At 47.8% G+C, this 27656-nt stretch overlaps 1 protein-coding gene and 1 non-coding gene across 2 annotated transcripts; both read right to left on the bottom strand.

Moving 5' to 3' along the window:
* Positions 1–27656, bottom strand: LOC125941852 (uncharacterized; the record flags this gene model as incomplete). The annotated part of the gene is made up of 4 exons (XM_049659714.1): positions 27606–27656; positions 24474–24605; positions 4689–4781; positions 1–377 (listed from the first exon to the last, which is right to left on the bottom strand). Coding segments are annotated over exons 1-4 (605 nt in total), but the record flags the coding sequence as incomplete, so codon positions are not given.
* On the bottom strand, positions 12743–12924 carry LOC119435134 (U2 spliceosomal RNA). The gene has a single exon (XR_005188766.1). It is a non-coding gene; the product is annotated as a U2 spliceosomal RNA (small nuclear RNA).

The following is a 27656-nucleotide window of genomic DNA, read 5'->3' on the forward strand; positions in this document are numbered from 1 at the left end:
GTCTTGCCGGTGAGCTGCGCGGTGGCGCCGAGCATGCCGTTCAGGTTGAGCGCGTTGTCGCGGTCGTCCCGCAGCCAAGTCTGGAGCAAGGAGCGCGTCTGGTCCAGGAAGTGGGCGACCACCAGGGTGTCGACGTATCCGTTGGCGAGCAGCAGCGGGAACTGCACCATGGGTCCGCAGCCAAGGTCCAGGCCCAGTGGTCCCCCGATGGTGCGTCGCGACAGCCAGCGGTGCGCCTCTTCGCTGAGCAGGCGCAGTTCGCGCACGTGAGACGGGTACACCGAGCCTGTCAGCACGGCCGGGTCCAGCAGCTCGCGCAGGCGGTCGATAGGCACCAGCCGCTCGGCCTCTTCGTCCTCGTCGCCACCTTTGTTGTCCTGCGCGCGATTGAATGCGTATTTGAGGATGGATTCTGTCCCTGCAATGGCAGCGCTGTGCGCACAAAGAACTTCCGCTGGGCTGTGTTCGACATTGCAGAGCAAGAATGGGCGATTTCCGTTCTATTTCATTTACGGGACGTGCTCAAATATTCCCTGAGCACACTTTACATCTAGAGGTCATAACATCGGCCGCCCTGAATCCACAGAACGACGCAGGAGAAGAGAGCCGCAAATGCTCCTGTTTTATATGAATAGAACGTAACCTATGCCTGCAACCTTTTTAATATCATCACACACTCTATCCCCTGCCACTCGCAAATGCTTTTCTCTTTTGTTGGCACCTACTTAAGTTAACAAATATACACTCTTACTTTAATAAATATGCGATTATCTATTGAACCAAAATGACGCGTAATTGCCTAGCTCCTCTTTATCGCTTTAATATTATCAACTAAAATATCTACCAATGTTAGCTCTCCAATGCGTACTGACGTCGTCTTGTCGCCGAACTATACGGCCACCATTATCTATTCTAGCGCATATGGCACGTTCTGCGCGTTTCTTGAAGTTCTTTCGTTGACCTCCAAGTTCGGCAGCGTAGGTTAGTAATAGCACTATACATTCAAGCCTTTCATGACTTAAGGGTGCCCATCACATGCATTCTAAACGTAGTCAAGACTAGGACGAAGAAACGCTCTTGCATCTATCTGTCGCTGTGTGCGCGATCAGTGTTCGTGGACTACCGGTGCGACCTCGATTGCGTGAGACATTAGTGTATTGTAATGAATCGTCACACTACATTTGGTGGAGGTGCCGGGGATTGCAGCATATTTTAAATTATTCTGTAGACCTTCTTCGCATTACCCGAGTGGCTATTTGGACCAGGTATACTTGCTCACTAACTCTTCGGCATATTGGCTTTACCAAAGAACTCCTGCTCCCCATTGAACATTATTTTTTGATAGTAATCTTGGAATACATTTAACGTAAATTTAAATTTAAGTCTCCAAACTGTTCTTTTTTGTCTTGGTCTTGCGCGAACGTTTTGCGTATTCGTCGATACGTATGCATTCTCGCGAGAATCTGCGCACTAAAAACAGTTTAAACATATTGGGCCGTATCTTTGTCCCACGACAATATTTTGGATCTATCCTGCTTCCGCTTCCTTTTTCTTGAAAACTCTGCGTTCTCGCTACTGCCCTGCCAAGAATGTTGTGTCGCGAAGACAACGCATGTGCCATCCGTGAACTGCAAGTACCAGAAACGCAGAGTTAAAAAAAATGAAGGCACGCATGACAGATGACGTTTACTGTTGTAGGACGATGATACACCACAAAGATTGCAAACTGTTTTTGGGATGTAGTACTAGGCTTTACCAGTTGTTCACTCATTTCAGAAGATATCACCTGCAAAATACGACTTGCAGAGATATATTCCTTCTTCAGTACCTTTGAACATTTGTAGTCTAGCACCAAATATTTTTGCGGAAAACAATGGTTAGATTGTATTTGCTAGCTTAACACCCTTTTTTTACCAGGTATTTTTCCATTTCTTGTCAAGATTTAGAGTAGCTGAGGAATTTCTGCAGATGTAAATAAGTAGAACCCGAATATATCGAACACACATATATCGAAGTATTGAGTATATCGATCGAACAGCTGTAAAATCCCCTTGAAAATCCCATGCAAATGTTGCATGGCGTTGCACGCGCATATAGAACGCCCGTTCACCAGCACATTCGTTATAGCGAAAGCGGCGCCACACCGAAGACCTCAAAGCGTACTACTATGTGCACTTTGAGGTATTCTGGCGCCTGGAGGTGGAGAAAAGAATCGCGCACCCGGGAAAGGACACAGGAGCGCACTGAGCGCATGGAAAATCAAGAGGAAAGTCTAGATGGCGTTGAGCGAAGGGGGAAAGAGAAAAGCGGCGATGCATCGCGGAGATCCACATACTTGTGCGTCCCGCGCGTTCACGAAGTGAAACGTCACTAACTATTTTACAGCGTAAGCTGTTATGGGCTCATTCCAATAGCCGTTTCGGTTCGCGATGATGCCACCGCCGGCGTCCGCCGCGTAACCGCTATCGCCGGAAACGCAAAAAAAGTACCCTATTCCCGCCGGGATCCAGCCCGCACCCGTTGCGTGGAAGCCGGATACTCTCACACTGAGCCACGCAAGCGCTTGCTATCGGGCCGCGGAAAATACCCCAAGGCAAACGCAGGGGGAGACGACTCGAGCCTCCGCGAGTGTGGTGGCGCGTTCTAAGTAAGATGCCTGCAAACAAGGCGCCCGCAGGGGCAGACGACGATATGGGATTCAGACGAGGCGCGCAATCAACGCGCTCCCGAGCTGCCGAGCCTCCGCCAGTATGGTGGTGCCATCTAGTTAAGGTGCCTACAAACGCGGCGCGCCCGACATGTAAGTTGTAGTTGTAAGGCCTTAATCAGCAAACTGCTGTGCAGAGAGCATTACAACCGCAGCTCGCCGTCGACGCCGGGCGGACAGTTCAGATCGTTCTCGTCAAAACGAGGCGAACAGACTGCCGCGAAGACCTTGTGCGTGGCACCCAAATTGGAGCTACTCTTGAGGGGCTTTACGTTCCAGCAGCTTACGCTTTGACTGCGCTGCGTGCGCCGCGCAGGCCTGTGACTTTTTTTTTGCGCTTCTTGCGCGTCTCGTGTGTGCCGTCAGTTGAGCGCCGTCGAGCTGTTCGGCTAGCCCGTGTGCTACATCAAACGTCAACATTCCTTCTTTCCGGTTTTATTGCGATAGTAATTATATGGACACTCCAAGCGCATTTCACCTGTCGTCGTCGCCGTGAGGTTCCGTATAAAGACGAACGGCGATAAAATCGTCGCCGCGCGCCGTACGCAGTGTGTGCAAATGAAAGCGTACGAGGGTGAGCCAACAGTCGCGGCTCAATGTAGCGAACACGAGGCAGGAAGGCAGGAAGGAAACGCGCGGTCTTCCTTCGCGCGCGAGGCACGGGGGCGAGGTGACGATGAGAGAGAGACGGAGGGGGTGCGTTCTGCTTCGTCGGCTGTTGCTCACAGCGCGGCCGCGCGCGCGTCGTATCTTGAAAGCGATCTACGATGTGGGCGAAGTGCGCGCCCTCACGGCCCTCATCTTCAAAGCGATCTGCGACGGGTACAAAGTGCATGCGCCGAGTGCAGGTAGCTTCGTATGCGCTTTGCTTTCGACGTTGAGTTCGCGTTGAAGCGACACGAGAGACAGCGCGAAGGTCAATTTGCCCACTGCTGTTGTTTTACTCTCTAATAATTTGCTATCGCAATCGATGCTTCGCCTTTCGGGAGAAACTGCGTCTTTTATCGCGTCCTCGTGTGGGTTGAGTTGATATGGAAGGCACAGGGCTTTCGCACGTCGACAGTCTTGACAAGATCGAGACGAGCATCTTCAACTTCATTTCGAAGAAGAAAAAAAAATCTGAATTTTTTTGCATGTAAATAAAGTGTGCTTACTTTTCTCTTTCGAGTGGCGTGCCGTAAGTTAGCGGCCCTCGAACGCACCAATCGGTAAGCTGCTGTTTGCCTCAGGGCCTATTATTTCATATATCGGATGACCTATATCAACTTTTTTTTGTGATTCCCTTCAGATTCGATATATCCGGGTTCGACTGTATCGAAATGCCTTCCGCCTTACCTTAATGTTCCAACGACAACTGTCATTTCTGGTGGATCACACGTCTTTCCGTAACAATTGGAGCTCATAGAGGGGGCTGGATTCTCCATACTTGTCAACTACGGCATCAGTGACATAGATGCAATCGATTGTTGAATGCCCTTTTCTAAAGTTTTCTGATTTGGTTTTAGTGCAGTCCTAAATTTATCTGTGCACATTTTTGTATAGTGTAGTATTACGACAACATTATTTCAATTATCTCGTTCATGTAGTTCACATAGGGCAATTTGTCAATACTTGTTTTACGACAGAAATCGATTTCCTCAACTAACTGCTGAGCCGGCGAGGCGTCACATATTATTTGTAACCTGATAGTGTTTAGTGTTTATAGAGTAATAGTGTTTGCCTTGCTATCCGCTGTTTAGCCGCTGAACTACCGCGCACAGTTTCCGCCCAGCATTTCAACCGTTTGCGTAAACGTACGCAAAAAGCTGCAGGCCGTGTCAAGAGCAGGGGTGGGCTGATCCCGGGGAGCGCGTCGGGGGGGCGCGTCGGTGCTAAGGGCTATAAGTTGCTGCGAACACACTCAATGCACTTTTCCGAGCTACGTTGTCTGGCGCACTGCCGCCATTGAATAATGGTACGGCGGTGTTCCCGCGCCGCTTACCTCGCTGGCCGACGCCCTGGTCTCTTCGCTGTTGGAGATGACGATTTTGGAGAAGTAACTCTCGTACTCTTCCAGAGAGTCGTAACCTTGCGCCTGCTCTGTCCACGAGGGGGAAAATGGGGAAAGTGATTGCCTCCCATCAGGAAGGTGGTCTCCAATGGACTGAATTGTATTGTTTGAGAAACTCGCGCAAATAATAAGTAATTCTGGGTTTTTGCGTGCAAAACAACGATCTGATTATGAGGCACGCCGTGGTGGGAGACTCCGGAATAACTTTTACCACCTGGCTTTTTTTTAACTTGCACGAAAATCTGAGCACACAAGTGTTTTCACATTTCGCCTCCATCGAAATGCAGCCACCGCGGCCGGGATGGAACCCGCGATCTCGAGCTCTGCAGCTCAGCGCCATAGCGACTGCGCTATCGCGGCAAGTACGTACAATACTCTTCTAGACCGCAAGCAAGGACACAAGAACAAGTACCTAAGTGTCTAGTCGAGAGACAAGCCTCTAGAATAGAGATATAAAAATTAAACGACATCTCTCTGAGCGGGAACTGAACAAGATATAAGTATACGCGAATTCTTGGACCGCCATATAATGCTATAGCATGATATATGGCGGTTGACATGGTGCGGAATCTGTTATGCGTGGTAATAATGTATGTGGGGGTTATGCTGATGTAGTATGCGCGATTTATTTATATATGCGTGCGGAATACGAGCAGGGAGGCGTACATATTCACATTGCCGAACATACACATTCCGCACCACGCGGACCGAAATATAATGCTGCACATGTCTTCGACAGTTCCCGTTCATGAAGATTTCGCTGAATATGTTTGTGCGATGCACGGTACGGCATAACGAACGCGTTAATTCCATCATAGCAGAGGGGAGGGGGGGGGGCGTCTGCGCGTGCATACGTAATTAATGCATGAGTGGCGCATCCTCTCGTTTTCAGTACCCTTTAGTCAGCTTCCGTCCTCAATGGTCGGGTGTTTACCAGGGCGTCCCATAGAGTTTGATATATCTTTCTGTATAGGCCTACGACACCGCGCTGCGTTACGAAGATGCAGTGGCGCTGTCGTCGGTAGTGACTTTCGTATGGTAGGCACTCCGGCGGCTGAGCCACCGTTATACCTCAGTAGCCGCTGGGTTTCGCGGGTGTGTGTGCGGGTTCTACGTGTGCGGTTTTTATTATATCGTTTTCCAACGAAGGAAACGCAGTATGGCGACGAGCTGCGTTGCGTCGAAATACGCAAGAGGCACAAGTTTTCATAGGTTCACTGTTGATGAAAACTGTCGCAAGCACGGGCTTGGCGTGGTAAAAAACCGAAAGTTGGATTCTCATACCAGATCATCCAGTATGCGCCAAACATTTCGTAATAGTTAAGATTCTTTGTTATTTCGCGAGCCGTGCATTAGCCAACGTATGATCTTAGGGGCGTTTATAGCGTGTCATTACAATTTCTTGTCGCACTGTGGGAAAGCTAGATCAGGATTAGCCTTGAATTTAGCTCGATCGAGCACATGCACCTCAAAGCACGTCACATTCAAGTTTATTGTCACCTCAAAGAATTGAGCCACCTGCATTGTAGACATCCTGTCACACGTTCACATACCCAGGCAGCACGGTCACAACTGCGTTAATTGCCGTGTGGACGTCAGAAACGCGCCGAAACGCGTTAATGAAATTCCGAGCTCGAAATAAAATGTACAAAGTCGATACAGAGTCGGAGCGATGGGACGGCCTCGGCCAACAGCTCAGATTGCTCGGGCCTACACAGTCGGCGTCGCAGTAGGGTCGGTACTTCGCTTCACCCATCACACAACCGAGGCGATCGCTTCTATCGCGGCTCACGCGACATTGAAATCGGCTAGTTTGCTTTTCACCTGACATGATACTTAATACAACAAAATTTTGTCGAATTTGCGCGAGTTTTGTAAAGAAGCGTCCTGTACTAATCCACTGGCATGATCGCGAGCAAAGATCCGATGGCATTTCGTCTCGCAGATGCAAAGCAAACACTGACCATCTCAGCGAGGCGGCTCGGCTGTCTTGCATGCGTTACTTTTTGTTTACTATTCGCACCAGCGAAACCGAGAAAACCAATTCATTTAAACCCACAGTAAAGGTGTTGTCAAAAAAAATGGCACAGTTTCGCCCTAAGGGCGAAGCAATGAATGCGATAGCAACACAGCAATGTCATACGAAGTAAGGTGAGCGGCTTTGGTAGCAATATGAATTGTAGTAAACATGGGCTGATAAGTAAGCAGGTGTGCTGCGGCGTAAGTAGACCGACATGAAGAGAGACTCGATGACCACGAGAAGGCGCGTGTGAAACGGTGGTGTTGATGAGAAGCGCTTCCCGTGGGCAGCGCGTGCGAAGGGACACACCTGTAGCGCTGCACTGCCGATCCGGGCAGCATTGCATGTGTAGCGTGCGTTGGAAAATGTGGCCCGACTATTACTAACTGAATGAACAAGCGTGGAGTGAGCGCGCACAAACAAACATGAATAGATCACACTGAATGACTGCAGACAACGACCGTCAAAACGATGGCAGCAAGTGCATACGCCGCAGAAGCGGGCGAAGGTACGTGCGGTCTATCGCTTCAACGGAAACTGAGCGGCGAATGCACGGCGCACAAAGGTCAGAGCCGTGTGGAGATAAGAAACGGTGCGAGCGAGCGACGAGCGCGGTTGTTGGCGAAGTGGAAGTGCGCCCCCCCCCCCCCCCCCCCGCTCCCTCCGGCGCTGGCTTCCCGCTTCCTTGCTTGCGCGTGGGAGATTGAGTGCGTTCGCTCTCCGTGATAGCGCGCGTCCCCGCACGCTTCCGCTCGGGCATACGGCACGCGGCGAAGACTTTATCTATAGGGAACCTCACGGCGACGGCGGCGACGACGACGCCGACGGCAGAAATCCGGTTTAAGTGTCCATATAATAGCTATCGCAATAAAATGAGCGTGCTATGACGAGCTGCGGCCAGATGGCAGGTGGCCGTCATTGCGGCGGTCAGCGAGCTAGGCCTACCATCTCGTTTGGCCGTATTTCGATGCGGGCGAAATGAAAGAACGTGCATTGAGTGCACGTTAAAGAAGCCCGGGTAGTCACAATTGTTCAGGAGTCCCCCCCTCCCCTACCGTGTGCCCCATACTTAAATAAAGATATCGGCACCCCCCTCCCTCCCCCAAAGAAAAGTGCGCCATCCTACGCGTGCCAGCGGTGGCGGCGAATGTGGGCGGAGCCTACGCGACAGCGCTATAAGACCTACAATATATCGACGGTGCCTACCGTTGTTTGCAAACACGGTGTACGCCTATACACTCATGACGTGGCGTCATCTACTCCCCATTTGCTGCGCCGTCACGTGGCCAATGACGCACGCACTAGGCACACCTTTAAAGCCAGAGCCGCCTGTGCGTCGGCGAACCGTGCTCGTCACGCACACTGGAGGCCGGGGTGCGATTCCCACCCCAGTCGAAATGTACCAATTGTTTTTTAAAGTCAACAACTTACTTTGTTTACACGAACATACATGAGAAATTCGACGTCATCTCTCGTATTGAAAAGGTAGTATCTTCCCGTAGCAAGCACAGAGTAATCCTTCTTGGTAATTTTAATACATCCGGAGTTGATTGGAACACAATTACATACACACATTAGAATCATTATATACAGAACAAATGCAGCCTGTTGGACTGTCACTCTCACTGGTTATAGTCAAAACCAATGTTATAGGCAAGTAGACCAGTTTAAAGAGCTTGTTTTGAGCAGTGCGCGCAAATAAATCCCCATTACAGACCTAAACACTCTAAATATCCCCACTGGTTCTCTGAAATTATCACGGCCCTAAATCATAAAGATTGCGTGCACAGAGAAGCTCTCTGCAAACACCTCTATAAGTGGGATCACGACTCACATATTTTATTCTCGGTAAGAGCGCCTCCGACAGGCCGGCGGAGTTTTGGAAATATATCCGCAAGCGCTCTCGTAAAAGTGCAGAGTGTTTTCGCCTGCTCGACTCTAGCAGAGTAGAAGTCAAAGCAGTTGCGGAATATTTTGCTACTCCCGTGCAGGGTACCCAACCGGAACTACACCTGATTAACCTCCCTGCCTTTCTATGCATTCTCTCTCTCTCTCATCTTTATATAAAGCTATAGGTTTCAACGCTGGGATACTGAGCACGAGGTCGCGGGATAGAATCCCCGCCACGGCAGCCGCATTTTGATGGCAGCGAAATGCAGAAGACACCCGTGTACTTAGATTTATGTGCACGTTAAAGAATCCCAGGTGGTCCAAATTATTCCGGAGTCCCCCACTACGGCGTGCCTCATACTCAGATGGTGGTTTTGGCACGTAAAACCGCATAATTTAATTTTTAGCATGCACTATGTTCAACCGTTGCCTATTTTATTGCGATAGCAATTATATGGACACTTCAAGCGGATTTCTGCCGTCGCCGTGAGGTTTCCATTAAAGACCGAGGACGATAAAATCGTCGCCGCGCGCCGTATGTGCGAGTGAAGGCGCGCGGGGGACGCGCGCTATCACGGAGAGCGAACGCACGGCGGAGAGCAAACACGACTTCCGTCGCGCGAAAGGCTATGGGGGTATGGGAGGGAGGGAGAGGGGCGACGCTGTGCTGCGGCACCAAATGCGTATCTTGGAACCGAGCACAAGGGGAACTGGCGACGCAATCTCCCACGCGAAAGGAGCAAAGCGGGAAGGCAGCGCGGGAGGGAGGGGTTGGGGTGGCGTCTACTCTGCCAACAGAGGGAAAAGTCGACGAACGAAGGCAAAGAAACGTTACCCGTAGACACCACAGCAGTTGAGGACAAACTGGAAGTTTACGGCACGGTACGTTTCTGCTATTTCTGAAAAAAATGTCACAGTTTCGCCCTAAGGGCGAAGCAATGAATGCGATAGCAACACAGCAATGTCATACGAAGTAAGGTGAGCGGCTTTGGTAGCAATATGAATTGTAGTAAACATGAGCTGATTAAGTAAGCAGGTGTGCTGCGGCGTAAGTAGACCGACATGAAGAGAGACTCGATGACCACGAGAAGGCGCGTGTGAAACGGTGGTGTTGATGAGAAGCGCTGCCCGTGGGCAGCGCGTGCGAAGGGACACACCTGTAGCGCTGCACTGCCGATCCGGGCAGCATTGCATGTGTAGCGTGCGTTGGAAAATGTGGCCCGACTATTACTAACTGAATGAACAAGCGTGGTGTGAGCGCGCACAAACAAACATGAATAGATCACACTGAATGACTGCAGACAACGACTGTCAAAACGCTGGCAGCAAGCTGCGGCGGCGAAGGTACGTGCGGTCTATCTGTTCAACGGAAACTGAGCGGCGAATGCACGGCGCATAAAGGTCATATCCGTGGGGAGATAAGAGACGGTGCGGGGCGAGCGACGAGCGCGGTTGTTGGCAGAGTAGAAATGCGCCCCCCCCCCGCTCCCTCCTACGGTGGCTTCCCGCTTTCTTGCTTGCGCGTGGGAGATTTAGTGCGTTCGGTCTCCGTGATAGCGCGCGTCCCCGCACGCTTCCGCTCGGGCATACGGCGCGCGGCGAAGATTTTATCTATAGGGAACCTCACGGCGACGGCGACGACGACGGCAGAAATCCGGTTGAAGTGTCCACATAATTGCTATCGCAATAAATGTTGTCGCAGTTTCACCTGAAAGGCGAAGCATCAATTGCGATAGCAAATTTGTAGAGAGCTATACGTAGTAATGATATTAGCTTTATCAGCTGTATAAACTTGGACATGCAGCAGCACCGGCTACACGCAGAACTGTTGTCGACGCCGTCGGCGTTTTGCCCGCGTTCGCTCAAAATGCGTGCGGCGTTGGTGACTGTTGCCGGAGCCTCTGATATAAATAGGCACTTGGTGCCGCAGCTAAACGTCGCATCCCTTCCCTCTCCCCCCACTCCACCACGGCCTCTCGCGCGTCGGAAGAAGGCGCGTTTGCTCTACATATATGGTGATTGTAAAGGGGGAAAGAGACGCCTACTTCTGCAGCCCTTAAGCGAGCACGGCGCAGAACGCGCGTTTATTCTCCGCCGTGCGTTCACTCCCCGTGAAAGCGCGCGCCCCTCGCGCCCTTTCACTCGCACATACAGCGTTCGGCGCTCGGCGACTTGGCGCTGAGCCGTGCTCCCTCAAGGGCTGCAGAAGATAGCGCCAACCTTTCCCTTTCCCTCAAGAACCACTTATCATCATCATCATCATCGGCGACTATTTCATCTCCATTGACGTCATACGGAACCTCACGGCGACGGCGACGCCGACGGCAGAAATCTGCTTTTGAGTGTCCATATAATTGCTATCGCAATAAAATAAACACCATGCAAACTTGCCGAGCTGACAACCTGACGTAGGGCGTGCAGATGCAAATCCGCCCTAAAGCACCGTAGCGCCTAGGCGTCACTACGGAAACGTCTGCACGTCAAATCAACACTCCTGTGCCCGCTGCGGTAGCTTTTCGGTTATACCGTTACTCGAGGTCGCGGGTTCAATCACGACCGTGGCAGCCACATTTCGGCCGGGGCTAAATAAGAAACGCTCGTGTACTCTGATTCAGATGCGACTATAAATACTCGGACACTTCAGAATACGGTGTTTGCACGGCAGCAGTGGTTGTGTTTGCATGGCAGCCGTAATGGAAGTCTTCCACGTCGCTGTTGCCATTACTGTATTACTGTACTAGTGTAGTTGTGATACCTCTGTATAGTGAACGTCATTCGTTATGTCAAAGATGAGCAAAGTGCTGGCCTCTGCTATTGAAGAGCTTAAGACGGAAATTGAAATGGAACTAAGGTATTTTAGGGAATGCTTGGACCGGGACATCCGCAACGAGCTCAGGGATTTAAACCCCAGTCTGTCAGTTATTAGAGACAGATACGAAGAAACGCTGAATGGTGGGAAGAAATTGCTGAGTTAAAATAATTCCAGAAGGGTAGAGAATGAGAGGCTAAAGAACGGTGCAATCTTTTGGATGCTCAGATGAAGATGAATGACGCTCTCCTGGTAGAGTGTGAACTGTATTCCCGTAACATGAACCTCAAAACCAAGGGAATGTCAGTAAACACGAACGAAGATTTGGCAAAAATTATGGAAAAAATAGGGAAAAACATCGCTGAAAGTATCTAACCCGTCTGACATTAGCGTGTGCCACCTAGTAGCTTTGCCGGGCAATCTATATATCCAGCAAAAACATAGCGCAGCTCATTCATCGTCGAAAGCGAGGCCATGTTTTGCAAAAGGCCAGAAGAAAGAAGCTGTCTTGTGATAAACTTGGTTTTGAAGCATCGACACCCATGTATATAAACTACCACGTATGCCCGGATCGAAAGCGCTTGCTGGCACAGGCTGTCAGAAAAAAGAGCAAAAAAAATAAAAAAAGAACAACGTGATGCTCAGTGGAAATTTCAGTAGACTATATTTTTGTGGGTTCGAGGGGGTCACGTGTTCTCGCGAAAGTGTGAAGGTAGTCCTGTCATCAATACTTCTGCGGGCAGTGACGTGGTTATATAAGCTAACGTAAGGTGTTTGCTGCCATTATGGCTTGCTCTTCCTTATCTACCCGTGTGAACCTGAATCAATTTTGAAATGAATATTGCCTTCGAACACTTCGCATAAGTCGTCGCTCTGTTCCTAGCAATATTGATGACATGCATATGCTTTTTGATTCTTTCAACTTGTCTTTTGATCTGATAATGTTTAGTGAAACATGGTACCAGAATGATTTCCCCTATTTTTGTGCTCAGCGATTATTCCAATTTCGCTCTAAATAGGTCAAATCGCAGAGGAGGTGGGATATAAATACAAGTTCCAAACGGGACTGCTGTAACTGAAAACAAAAATTTCACGCTGTCTTCTCCTGACTGTGAAATGCTAACAGCTGAATCTGGACGAGACATGTTCACGGCGGTGCAATGTCCTCCGAGTGGCAGTTTAGCGAACTTTTTCTGGTACATTGAACGTGTTTTACAGCAAAGCTGTATGCGGCTAGTTTCAAGCGGATCGATGTCTGTAGACCAAAAACCCTGGGGCGATCCCGACGATAGTGCAATACCGGGCTGACCCCCGGCGGAGGTGAAGCAGGCTTAAAGCATTACGCAAATTTGCAAAAATAGGTTTAATATTTTGAGTTCAAATACAACCCGTATCAGATATTAAGCTGATCATAACAGATACTACACTCTGACCCACGTCGGCCATATCTACGTTCGCAACATACACGTATACGCCATCCCGCGTATTCAAACTAGTGCCAACCAATGTGAGTGTCTTCTGTCTCCTGACGTCATGCTCTACGTAGGCTCCTTTCCTCAGTTCTGCTCTGACTGTGAAATAGGTAGGCCGCGTGTTGTACGGTCTGAAGAAGAACAGCCTGTGCCTACAAGAACGACGGCGTGAACAGAAAAGGGAATGGGCGCGGCGGCGGCGGAAGGAGACCGCCGACGATGAGCGGGCAGCGGACGCCAAGCGTAAGCGTACTGCCCGCCAGGACCGCGAGGCGGAAAGAAATGCGAACCGTCCATGTGGCCCCGATTCCGCAAACTTGGAACGTTTCACCGGAGCAACGGTCAATCACGACATACACAGCTTTGCCGCTCATCCACCTTTGCAGAGTGGAATGACACTCAATTCTTTCGTTTTTGGAGCCTCCTTTATGCCTAAGGATAACTTTTGCTTTCTTCATTTGCTGCGGAATCATTTGCTGCGGATTTCAAAGATAGATTATATATGTCAGTTAGTACAAGGTTGATTTCATCAATAACATAGATAATAGGTTTCAATTTAAGACCGAACGGGTCTTCGCTTTCGCTCATTTCATTTGTTCAAAATGAACAGCACTTCAGCACTACTACAAGAAGGAGAAATATGCTATTTAGGTGGTTAATCATAGCATCAAGTGCGCCCGACTCATGCGCGCTAGTCCCCAACGATACTAGTTAAATAGTCATTCAATTTGTCTGCAAGTTCAATGCCACTACAATACTGCCTTCTAGAAGTATACTGTCAGGGTTAGCAGAGTAAGAGCGCCCTAATAGTGAGTTTAACTCACTCCAAACAATTTTTTGGTCAGTGACACCACTAAACATGTTTGTGGTTCTTCGCAATAAAGCAATTAGTCCATTACGAAACGACTTGAACTTAGTGAAATCATCTGGATCTCGACTTTGTAAGAACATTTGGTCCGTGTTATTTTTCTTTGTGATCAATCTGATGAGTTGTTTGGTAATCCAAGGTTTACGGCCTTTTTTTTTTACCCAAGACCTACTAAAAATAAAGACAAAACAAAAAATGTACGCCCAGTTTGTAAAATCTGAAGCGGCCGAAAATTTGCTCTATAACAAAGTATTACGGAACCAATTAAACCAAGAATTGCGAATGCAGTGCTTGAATATTTTAATGACGTTCCCTGTAATTCATCCACTGGAAAATCAACTGTTCATTCGGCTGAAATAAATAAGCTTCTAAATTTTCGAAAAAAAAAGAAAACATAACACCAATGTTATGACGGACATGTTCAAAGTAGTACTCAGCTTTCCAAAGAGTTCAATCAATTTTCTGCAAATGTTACTAGAACCCTTTCCTGTCCATCTGATTCACCTTCCGACTACGCATATCAGACACCAGGTGTTCTAGAGTCCCTGTGTCTGTCTTGCAGTTGAAAAAGGCATAATGACAATATGTATGTAAAAATCTTCGCCTGAGTAAATCTGAGGATAAAAATGGTTTTCAAATAAAATATTTTACATACGTCATTGATATCTTGGCCCCGGTGTTAACCCACATTTATAACCCCGCAATGTGCACCGGTACCTTGCCGCGCGAAATGCAAATTGCCAAGGCTGTTGCTGTACATAATGAAGGCTCTTCGTCAGACATGCCCAATTGTAGACCAATTTCAATCCTTCTGGTTTTAGCTAAAGGGATAGAAAACATAATTTATGTCAGAAAGCAGATTTTTTGATAAGCATTCTTTTCTATCCGATGACCAGTTTGGGTTCAGGCAAAAAAGATCTCCGAGAATGGCAATGGCGCTCAATAAACAAAAATAAATATTTATTAGCGCTTTAGAACAAAAACAACTGGTTCTTGGCATTTATGTAGACTTTTCCAAAGCTTTCGATCTGCTTAACCATAACTTATTAGTACACAAACTTAATCATTATGGCATCGGAGGAACTGGTTTGGTCCTTATAAAGTTCTATTTTAGTTATCGTGAACAAATGATGGCTCCCAATTTTCCATCATCATCGATAAAACCACTCATATCCGGTGTACCACAAGGCAGCATACCAGGTCCCCTGATGCTCCTGTTATACATCAATGACATTCTACAACCCTGTATTAGTTAATCTAATCGCGTATGCAGATGACCTAACTATGTTAGCTTCGGGCAGCACTGGTCATGCTTATGAATGCATGGCAATAAATTCCTGAAATAGCGTCAGTGGACAACCAAAATCGCTTAAAAGTGAACCCTTTACACAAAAGCAATGTAAAAAAGTTTACCGACGATTACGATACTTCCTAATGCGAAATTTGAGTGCAGCTCTATACAAGTTTTCATTGTCCGCTGGCGCGGACAGTCTGTCTCGTCCGGCACGTGGCAAGCGGAGCGAAGTGTGGCGCGACGGCCTCGCTAATCTGGAGATCGCGAGAGGCAGCGATTGGGTGACGGGTGGGCGCGATTCAGAGCAGCCGCCGCAGACAGGCCTCCCAGACGACGCACCCTACTCTGGCGCCATCTCCTAGCCACCATCGCCGCGCTTTTCTTCTCACACTTGAGCCATACCCTTTCCCACGCTGTCCGCCTCACGGTTCCGCTGCACCCCCTCCTCCGCTTTCCTCCTCGCGTCTCGGTTACGCTCGGTTACGCCGACGCAGGAAAGCGCTCTAAAACAAAAGCATTCGCAGTAATTTTGCACTTGTTATGCGTAGCGACATAATCGAAGTTGTACCGTCAATAAAGTGCTCGGGTGTTGTTTCTTCTGAGGCACTTACTTCGGAGGCACACATTAAAAATGTGTGCGAGAAAGTAACTGAAAGAAATATTTATGCCGTCGCAGGCATGGGCTACCAGCACAAAGGAAAAATTTTATTTACAATGCATTCTTTTTACTAGTCATCACTTACTGCTTGTCAGTATGGAGAAAAACTAATAAACAGAATAATAAAATACTCAGAATTATGGGTTTTTCTTCATGGTACACACATACTGAAGAATACTTCACAAAGTCTAAAGCCCTAAAATAACTGCGCTATACGTTTTCAGAATACTATGCATGTACAAGGCTGCTGTTTATTGTTCTCATGTTTCCTGGTTTACCCTTTTGCCGCACCACGTATCACCTTGCCACTCTGTCTTAATATCCTTGAGGAGAATAATGTTTTACTTGAAGGATTATCACAGAAAGATCTGCTTCTTTTGTAGCGTTAGCTACACTGGCCTAGCCAAGCCCGTTTCGCGCGGCACATCAAGAGCCGTGCTGCGCATGCGCAAGGATCAGTGATGTCACACGGCTTGCGCACCGGAGCTACCGGAGCCGGCACCTCTCGCGCACTCCGCCGCCGCCGCGCGCGACTCACCGCCGCCGGTCTGCGCATTCCAGAGGAGTGACGTCGTAGCCGTGGTAGATGCACTGGCGCCGGCGCGCGCTCGCTGTGCAGTCGCCGTCTGACACTGCGCTGGAGCCGCTGCGCTTCTGACTGGCGTTTGTGTGTGTCATTGGAGCAGCAGTAAGCATGACAATCAAGCTAATCCTTGACAATCTAGACAACCAGTAAAGCTAAGAATAATCAGCTGAACCTTTGCTAACGCTACGTATATCCTGGCATAGCCGAGCTAAGCCACTGCAACATTTTTTCTTCGCCTCCTTGAGCCCATTTAGTGCTAGAATAATAATAAATATATGTACAATTTGTTTTTTACTAGTAATAATTGTCTAATTCCTGCGACATTTCTTTTTTATTCTGCAATTAATAAATAGATTTCTAATAACGCTGCCAGGAAATGTGTTAGTGCTTGCACTCTTTCTCATAACTTAACGATAATGTATGTACTGTTATATCGTTATGAATGTTTACTCGCTTTTATGTAGGCGTTGCTATTTTGTGGTAGTCTGAAATGCGTTAGAAATGAAGTAGAACGTATAACTGTGACAGCCATGTTCACCAACTGCTGTCATGTGATCAGCGGGCGCCGAGCGGTATTCAAGCTGGATCAAGCAACTTTCTGCCCTACGGCCCCTCTCCCTGGCTACTACGTAATTGTAAGGGGAAAAAGTGGTCGCAGTTTCACCTGAAAGGCGAAGCATCAATTGCGATAGCAAATTTGTAGAGAGCTAGGCGTAGTAATGATAGTAGCTTTATCAGCTGTATAAACTTGGACATGCAGCAGCACCGGCAACACGCAGAACTAAGGTCGACGCCGTCGACGTTTTGCCCGCGTTCGCACAAAATGCGTGCGGCGTTGCTGACTGTTGCCGGAGCCTCTGATAGAAATAGGCACTTGGTGCCGCAGCTAAACGTCACCTCCCTCTCCCCCCCCCCCCACGGCCTTTCGCGCGTCGGAAGAAGGCGCGTTTGCTCTACATATATGGTGATTGTAAAGGAGGAAAGAGACACCTACTTCTGCAGCCCTTAAGGAAGCACGGCGCAGGACGCGCGTTTGTTCTCCGCCGTGGGTTCACTCCCCGTGAAAGCGCGCGTCCCTCGCGCCCTTTCACTCGCACATACAGCGTTCGGCGGTGTGAGGCGACGATTTCATCTCCATTGACGTCATACGGAACCTCACGGCGACGGCGACGGCAGAAATCTTCTTTGGAGTGTCCATATAATTGCTATCGCAATAAAAAGGCCGGCAGATCCCACGCCCTGTGGGAATCGAAATTATGCGAAGTAGTGTACGGGGAGGGGAGCCTACCAAGTTAAAACGACCAGGGGAGCACCGCGGCGTAGGCCGCTGTTTCTTCACCTACATGACACGCATGTCACGACATTCATGCCATGACCTATCATTTATGTCCACACACATTTCAGTGGTTTCTGAGTGTTAATCTTTTTTGGCTGAGTCATTGTCATTTCTGCTTAGTCTAGCTCATGACTGATTTCTACCATCATCATTTAGTGTTTCCTTCACTTAGTGCCCATGTCCGAACTCATTCGTGTTTTTTAGTGTTAATCTTTTTTGGCTGAGTCATTGTCATTTTTGCTCAGTCATGGTCATGACTACAATTTCTACCATCATCCTTTAGTGTGTCCTTCACTTAGTGCCCACGTCCGACCCCACTCCAGTGGCTTTTGAGTCATTGAATTTTTTTCGCTGAGTCATTATCATGACCTACATCACACGCAGGTCATGCAATTTAAGTCATGACCCATCACTTATGTTCGCCATACACTCCTGTCATACTAGCGCAATTTTGGTACCTACCAAGTTAACGAGACGACCATGAGAGCACCAAGACGTAGGTGACTGTTTCATGACCTACACGACACGCATGTCATGACATTCATGTCATGACATGTCATTTATGTTCGTCATATACTCTTATCATAGTCTACCAAATTTGGTACATACCAAGGTAACGAAATGACCATGAGAGCACTAAGACGTAGGCAGCTAGATAGATAGATAGATAGATAGATAGATAGATAGATACTGTCAAAGTAGCAAATGTTCGCCAAGAAATGCTTCGCATTTAATAAACATTTCATTTTAGGTGCATGTTAAAGAACCCTAGGGGGTCAAAATTAATCCGGAGTCCGCCACTACTGCGTGCCCCTAAATCCGACTGTGGTTTTGACACGTACAGCCCCATAATTCAATTAAGTTTACCACTTCTACCACGATGTGATGTGCCGTCTGAGGAAATGACAATGCTAACCTTCTCGGAGGTTATGAATAATTCTGCAGAACAACACGTCAACAAAACACGCCTCGCTGTGTGTTCTGTGTATTACGCAGACAAACAGCATTGGTGCACGCAAGGTAACGTTTAACATGAATTCACCACTATCGTATATTGCACTAAATCCTGAAAAAATTAACCATTTGCCGTCAACATCACCACTAATGATCGTCAATCAAAGCAGACAGCATACAAAGCGTCGCTTACACAGATTCCCACAGTGCGTATGATTCACATGATTTTCCTTTTCTTATACAGCGAAGCTGTTAGCCTCTAGTTGGTCCGGATTTTTCGTGACCGCGTGCGCGGTGCTCACACACACACACAAAAATGTCACAGTTTCGCCCTAAGGGCGAAGCAATGAATGCGATGGCAACACAGCAATGTCATACGAAGTAAGGTGAGCGGCTTTGGTAGCAATATGAGTTGTAGTAAACATGAGCTGATTAACTAAGCAGGTGTGCTGCGGCGTAAGTAGACCGACATGAAGAGAGACTCGATGACCACGAGAAGGCGCGTGTGAAACGGTGGTGTTGATGTGAAGCGCTTACTGTGGGCAGCGCGTGCGAAGGGACACACCTGTAGTGCTGCACTGCCGATCTTGGCAGCGTTGCATGTGTAGCGTGCGTTGGAAAATGTGGCCCGACTATTCCTAACTGAATGAACAAGCATGGTGTGAGCGCGCACAAGCAAACATGAATAGATCACACTGAATGACTGCAGCCAACGACTGTCAAAACGCTGGCAGCTAGCGCATACGCCGTGCAGCGGGCGAAGGTACGTGCGGTCTATCGCTTCAACGGAAACTAAGCGGCGAATGCACGGCGCATAAAGGTCAGAGCCGTGTGGAGATAAGAGACGGTGCGGACGAGCGACGAGCGCGGTTGTTGGCAGCGTAGAAGTGCGCCGCCCCCCCGCGCTCCCTCCGGCCCTGGCTTCCCGCTTCCTTGCTTGCGCGTGGGTGATTGAGTGCGTTCGCTCTCCGTGATAACGCGCGTCCCCGCACGCTTCCGCTCGGGCATACGGCGCGCGGCGAAGATTTTATCTATAGGGAACCTCACGGTGACGGCGACGACGACGGCGACGGCAGAAATCCGGTTGAAGTGTCCATATAATTGCCATCGCAATAAAATGTAGGCCGATCCTGGAGACAGTGCAAAGGAAGCGGGAAGCGCACAGTGAGTGACTTCTCCAAGAGGCATCAGATGACGTCACCACGTGGAATCATCACTTGACGAATACGTCATCGCTTGACGTCACGTTTCGCACAATGACGCTATCCAACGATGTCATCATGTGATATCGTGACGTGACGATGCCGTTATCATGTAACGTAACGTTTGACGTGACTTCAACCCTAGACCTTTGGTGTGATGATGGCGTCATCAAGCGATGTTTGAGGTGATGACGTAATCACGTTTCGTCATCTTATCAACCGTGACGTCACCACTTGGTCACGTGTGTTTTGGTGCCATCGGATGTTGACGCCTAATTTTTCGCTTTTGGGCCATATAATATATGATCTCGTATTCATAAACAATATTCCCTCAGCAGTTGTAGAGGCGGTTTTCAACAGCTTCGCTGGACATCCACTTTCGCAGGGCCAGTAGGGCGAGCCATTTGAACGCGACAGCCTTAAGGGCCCCGTGTCGCAGAAAATCCGGCGTCGGTGTCGGTGTCGGCCTAAGCACCGGCGTCTGGCGGAAATAATCATGCCGAACCACATCGTCCCGAACCACCCCGACCTGGCGGGTCCTTCACGTGGTGCAAGGTGTTAGTGAACAAGAATTGAATTTCTCAAAGTAAAATCAGTCAGAAAAACGGTTAAGTACGACTTAACCAGAACCTGCAGACGTGATAGCATCCGAGTGTAATTTGAATACACGAGAAAAAAGCCTGATAAGCAGCCAGGGATCTTTGAATGCTATCGCGTTCCACTCTTAAAGGCGAAGCTTAAGCCTCCTCCAATTCTGATGGTGTTTCGCTGTACTTTAGTTCTAGGAAACAATGATGAAAATGTTGAAAACCGAGCCTTTAAAAATTTTAATCAGGCCCCATCTCGCAGAAAATACGGTGTCGGCGTCAACAGCGTCCAATAACGCTATCACGTTCTACTCTTAAAGGCGAAGCAGAAGCGCACTCGAAGTTTTTTGACAACACGATTAACGTGGGCTTAAATTAATTGGTTTTATCGGCATCATCGGTGAGAACAACAAAAGAAACGTAGTACATGCAAGACAGCCGAGCCGCCTTGCTGAGCCGGTCAGTGTTTGCTTTGCCTCTGCGAGACGAAATGCCGTCGGATCTTTGCTCGCGATCATGCCAGTGGATTAGTACAGGACGCTTCTTTACGAAACTCGCGCACATTTGACATAATTTTGTTGTATTAAGTATCATGTCAGGTGAAAAGCAAACTGTAGCCGACTTCAATGTCGCGTGAGCGCCGATAGAAGATCGCCTCGGTTATGTGATGGGTGCAGCGAAGTACCGACCCTACTGCGACGCCGACTGTGTAGGCCCGAGCAATCTGAGCTGTTGGCCGAGGCCGTCCGATCGCTCCGACTCTGTACCAACTCTGTACATTTAATTTCGAGCGCAGAATTTTATTAACACGTTTCGGCGCGTTTCTGGCATACACACGGTAAATTAGCGCAGTTGTGATCGTGCTGCCTGGGTATGTGAACGTGTGATAGGATGTCTACAATGCAGGTGGCTCAATTCTTTGAGATGACAATAAACTTGAATGTGACGTGCCTTGAGGTGCATGTGCTCGATCGAGCTAAATTCAAGGCTAATCCTAATCTAGCTTTCCCACAGTGCGCAAGAAATTGTAATGACACGCTATAAACGCTCCTAAGATCATACGTTGGCTAATGCACGCCTCGCGAAATAACAAAGGATCTTAACTGTTACGAAATGATTGGCGCATAATGGATGGTCTAGTATCAGAATCCAACTTTCGCTTTTTACCGCGCCAGTCCATGCTTGCGATGGTTTTCATCAACAGTGAACCTATCAAAACTTGAGCCTCTTGCGTATTTCGACGCAACGCAGCTCGTCGGTATACTGCGTTTCGTTCGTTGCAAAACAATAGAATAAATACCGCAATCCGAAATCATGGAAATGATGGGTTCCGAAATCATGGGAGTCAATCTAGCAATCAGTCACTTTATTTATTTTCGTCTATTTGAACAAACAGAGGAGCGGCTGGGCCGCAGAGGTAAAACGGCGGCTGGGCCGCGGAGTGCCTACCATGCGAAAGTCACTGCCGACGACAACGCCACCGCATCATCGTGACGTAGCGCCGTGTCATAGGTCTATACGAAAAGAGATTTTTGTGACGTAGCGTCCTGGTGTAGGTCTATAGTGCGTATGGGAGGTGCAGGTATAACGGTTCCGAAATCATGGAAATCAATCAAGTAATCAATAAATTTACTTATTTTCGTCTATTTGAACAAACAAACAGAGGAGCGGTAGATAAAAGCTGTATGAGGGACAGTACAAAATTAGAGAAGTTGGACTAGTTGGTGTATTTTCCAGATTTTAGACATTGTTAAAGGGTCCCTCACCAGGACACAAAGCAAATTTTGGATATACGCTGGAAGTTATGTGCCGTCTAAGAAGTGTGCTACCGCAAGGAATTTTCAAAAGGATGAACGAGTTGGTACGGTAACATATTCTTGGTTTAAGAACGAAAGAACACGGACAGTGGCAGAAGAAGACAGGACAAGCGCCAGCTCACACCTAAATCTTTATTGGAAAGAACAACATATATGAGTGATTGAAAATGCCATAGCATAGAAAATCACATGGTCTAAAGGATAACAGTTACCAGATCAAACAAATAAGAAAATGGTGAAGCCGAAAAAATTCAAACAAGAAAAAGCACTACTTCCCACTGACGCACGTGCAGAGCAAATATTGAAATTCACTGTCTAACAATGATATTGATGCCTGGCTAACACAAGTTTCTCCTAGTCTTTATGTGAAATACGCCTGAATTATTTCTCGTGTAGTTTGGCATTTGTGTCTAGAAAGGACTTTTGTGTCCTCAAACAATAGTTTGCAGTCGCACGTAAAACAATGCGAGGCTAGATGAGAAGCATTGGGATTGTTAAGCAAATGCTGACGTTCGTTTAGTCTAATATTGAGACACCTGCCGGTCTGTCCAATATAAGCTTTACAACACTTGAGTGGAATGTGGTAAACAACAGCTGCGGAGCGCGGGGTGTGACGTCATACAGAGGGCGCAGCGAGCGCCCAACGGCAGGAGCGGTGGCCGTGACGAGGCGAGTTGCCGGAGAATTGAGGCCCGTGGTGTGACGTCACAGTGCGGCCACGGCTCAAAGTGCGGCGACGGCGAAGAGGCGAAAACCTGGCGTAAATTAGCTATCACCACAAAAATTGGCTTTATCGCGCAACCCCTGGTCCGCATAATTTTGCCCACGGCTGTACACCTCTCTTGCTGCGGTACGATGTAAAAGAAAAACACGCAGACATTAAGTTTGTGTGTTTTATTATTTCTGTAAGCTTTATTCGACTATAGAAGCGGCAGATTAAGACAAATAACTGATGTTGCCTGGAATAATTCTCCAAGTCACGTGTCACTATGAGTGACGTCACAGCACGGACATGTACGTAGGCACTCTTGCGCGTCTGGCGTTGACTCTCAGACTGGGAGGCGCGGTGCCCGCGAGGAGAAGGGCAAACGGCGTTCGGTTTGAAAGTTACTCTTGTTGCGGCGCGTAGGGTTGTAATACAGACACAATCGGTTAGCGCGCACTGGATGTATTGCACTTGCCAGGACGAGGACGAGAAGCCAAGAGAACACGATACTACTAGTATCGTTCTTGATGTGTACTCGCGCTAGCGTCGTGTTTTCCGTGCTTTTGATTCTCACCCGCCGAATTTTTTTGCTAGTTCACCATTAATGTCCCAAGTCTTGAAAAGTACATAGATTTGCCTAATCTTCGTCACTCTCGCTTCAAATGACTTTGGGACATTGCAAATTGATATTTTCAGCCAAACATTGCGGTACAAAGATAACACTTCGCATGTACATATTTTGCACAGAAACTTCATGCATTCAGAAAAACGAGCTTGAGAGGTGAATTGAAATAAATAACACCACAACAACGTTTGGAGCAACAAGCACACGGATTAGACAAATCCATGCACCATCCTTCAATCCCGTAGCAGCTGAATGATCGCAACACCCTCGTAATACTTTTAGGAAAGCCTCTGCGGAGAGAGAGATTGGTTGACATAGAAGAGGAAAGCCTGCTGATCGCACCGTATAATTGTATAGCGCATGTCTGACACCTAACAAACGCTCAGCAGTGTGGGAAGGAGAAGGGAGACAGGCAGAAAGAGGCTGCTCGGAGCTGACAGCTCTGCTTGCACAAGCTGCTCTGCGAACACTAGACGCGCTGAGTAGAAATGCGGAAAGTAACAAGTACCGCCTCGCCGGCTTCCTTGCGGTCTTCATACCTCGCGAACACTAGACACGCCGCCAATCCTAGCTTCGCGACCAACGAAGTTGCCCAGGCTACAACGTGCATTATTTGGTACGCGAGTGGATCCACGCGGCCAGAGGAGGCCTTCCGCGCTGTCGACAGAAAGGCCTAATGCCTGCGCGGCACTCTTCAAATAGCGTTGGATGCACTGCAGCGAATGTGGCGCAGCGATGGTAGCAAATGTTCGAGCGCTTCTGTTTGCGCGCATCGGCGGTACAAGTCCGATGAAGCCTACGGCGTGGTCAGCCTAAACGAGTGAATATTATATAAGGCTCGCGGGCGTCGTAAATCCTCGAAGCACACAGCAGCAGGCCAGCTGTGACTCACGTGTGCGCTGTGCTGCGAGTCCTCGTAGTCGGGGATGCCCTCCTTGGAGGCCCCGTTCGAGATGTGCGCGTCGGGAGTCTTGACCAGCTTCGGCTCGGACTCGTGCGGGCGCGTCAGGGGTGGCGGCGTGGCCTGCGGGTGAGGGCGACGCTGTGTCGTGTGCACACTGACGACATCTGTGCGCTAAACACGTAGTGTACATTCACGAGCAAAAGTCTGGACACCACAGGCACTGCGAAAAACACAAACTCTTCGCAGCCTGCAGGCATGAAAGCTGAGATTCAGTTGTGCAGCTTATTTGCGCCTGCTCGACCAGTACAATGCTAGATAATATTCACACGGCTGTACCGGAAAAAAAAATCGCAGATGTCGTGGTTTTTAGCCCTTACAAGAGGTTTCTAGCCATTTCTAGCCCTTACCAAATTCAGTGTAACTACATTTCTTTCATTTCAGAATCACGAAAAAGCGTACAGCTGTAGAATGCATTAAGAATTTCAATTTATTCAGTGAGTCTGGCCAAGCTTGCAGAATGTGAACCCGATGCGGTACTATCTACAGGAACATTTAATAATAGGAACGTTACATACGAAAACAACTCTATTTTATGTACAGCATACTTGGAAAGCCACCTGAAGAAATATTCCAGATTAGAAACAAAACAAAAACAAGCAAACAAACAACAACAACAATGAAACAAGTGAGCCCACTAACGACATACAGAGTACAGACACCGAGAGCAAACAGCGAGCCACCAACTTTACAACTCGTTTTACTGAGCCAATTTATGCCTATAATTCAAACTTGCATAATAAGTTCAATCGTACGTGTTTCACGATGTATGCAACATCTTTTAGGTTTCGTAATTTTCATCATTACTTTTGCTTTTGATGCGGCATCTTGGCATACACAGTTGTGAAGTCAGCACGTCAAGGGCTCTTGCTCGCGGCTAACTCTTCAGGCTGCGTATGCACACAGTTCCTATTCACGATTTTCGGTAAATGCCCGCAACGGCGGAAGGCTTTCTAAACAAGCCGTCCGTGATTCCGGAACCATATAACTTTCGACTGCGTATGCAGCTGGAAGTATACGTTTGACATCGGTAGTGTCGGTGCAAAAACAAATATTGCGAGCAGTGTTGGCTTCCTTCTGGTACAGTGCTCGGCGATTCACACGCGGCAATCGCAGCGACCGGCGCTTTTTTGCGCCACCGCTAAGCGCTGCACGGCGATCACCGGGAGACCACGTGCAGCCACAATGCGTCACAAAAGTTCTCACTTTCATCGCATACTACGATGCATTATCTCGGTGTGCCTAGCGCCCACCGATGGCGCAAGAAGTGATGAGATCCGAGTGTCGCGTTTGAATCCTCGAACGGACGGACGTGCGGTGAGGTGCTAATTTGCGACTGCCAAATAACCAAGAAATGCGGCAACTTGTTGCGAGAAAAAATACGCATGCATGTACGACTAGAGGTGCGCTGGCGAGTTTTGTCCGCATCTTGTCCGGCGTGATTAATGCGTCGTCTGCCTGTCGGTACAAAACTCCAGCGCGCAAACATATATGTCAGTGCAGTTTGGGGGTTTTGCTTTGCGCGTGCTACAAGTAAAGTTACTTCATTCAAATACACGAGTTACAAGTATTGTGGTAATTATTGGATTCTTATTTTTTATTTATTTTATTTATTGATACTGCGATCTTATAAAAGACCTTAAAGTAAAGAGCCGTTGGAAACAGCAAACATAATTCCAAAAGAAATCAAATAAATTCATAAATAAATCATAAGTCAAGATCAAGGAAAAGAAATGAAAAAATATCAGACACAAATGCAACACAAGGATATAATGTAGTACAAACGATGTTAAGAAATTAAAAATAGCTTCCAAAAATTTGTAGTGACGTTTGTGATACTGCATCATTAGTAAGAATATTCCAATCTGTAATCGTTCTGGGGAAATAAGACTACTTATAGGAGTTATTTCAAGCGTTTAATGGTGTGACTGTAAAATCGTGCCGTTGTCTTGTCTTATAGAGGAGTACGATATAATGTTGGATGTGTTAAGATTCTATTGACCTTTGAGTAATTGAAAAAAGAACTTTAAACTACAGATGCGGTTTCTATGAGAGACTGGAAGCGAACCACTTTGATTCAGTTGATGAGTGATAGATGAACGGCCATATGAGTTATAAATAAACTGTACCGCTTTCTTTCGAACTCTCTCTAATTTAGCAGTGTTAGTTTTAGTAACGTGATCCCAGATTATGACGGCATATGACGGCACGACAAATGACGGCACGACAAATCGAATCACATATTCAACTAATTAACAAAATTGACTAATGAACTCCTTAGTTAATTACGACATATTGCAATTTACGAATTGTATCCGGTGAGCTTGCAAGACGCATCCACTTGAAATGAATTTCCAGGATCACATCAGTTTCGAGATATTTACCAAAGTGTGGGACGAAATACATAGGCGTTCCATTGACTTTTGTGCGTAGGGTAGGATGGGTACCAAGGGAAGGGACGTGCAGTCGAGGATGGCGGAAAATTAGGTGAGGTGATGAAATTAGGACATTTGCAGACGCTTATAATCAGCTGGCGCCAGACAGGGGTAATTGGGGGTCGCTGAGAGAGGCTTTCGTCTTGCAGTGGACAGTAAACAAAAAATAAGATCCTGATGATAATGATGATATAATGAACGAGAAGAAGGGGAACCGAGGGGCCCGGCTTGTTTAGTAATTCACAAGCACATGAGGGCCACAGACAAGCAAAACAAGGAAAGCATAGGGTGAATTGTTTATTCAATTGAAATGTGCAAACTATAGATATATGAAAATGTCGGTGGAGGAAAAAACTGGCCGCAGGTGGGACACGAACCCACGTCTGGGTATGTCTAATATATATATCCTTTCCGCTTAGGGTAGTACTGGCTCAATCGTCTAAGCTATTCGCACAAACACGTCGTATATGACGTGTTTGTGCGAATAGCTTAGACGATTGAGCCAGTACTATCCTAAGCGGAAAGGCAGATGATCAATGAAAAATATTTTCTGTATCTACCGAATTTCCACTATATTTAGAGATAACACTGGGGAAAAAACGAGGAAAAGGCTTGGTGCTCAACTTACCATTGCTTGAAAGCCGGCCTTAGGGGAATTTGGAAGGCTTCTTCTTTCTGC

This window comes from Dermacentor silvarum, unplaced genomic scaffold, assembly GCF_013339745.2.
Source record: "Dermacentor silvarum isolate Dsil-2018 unplaced genomic scaffold, BIME_Dsil_1.4 Seq478, whole genome shotgun sequence".
NCBI classification, from domain to species: Eukaryota; Metazoa; Arthropoda; class Arachnida; order Ixodida; family Ixodidae; genus Dermacentor; species Dermacentor silvarum.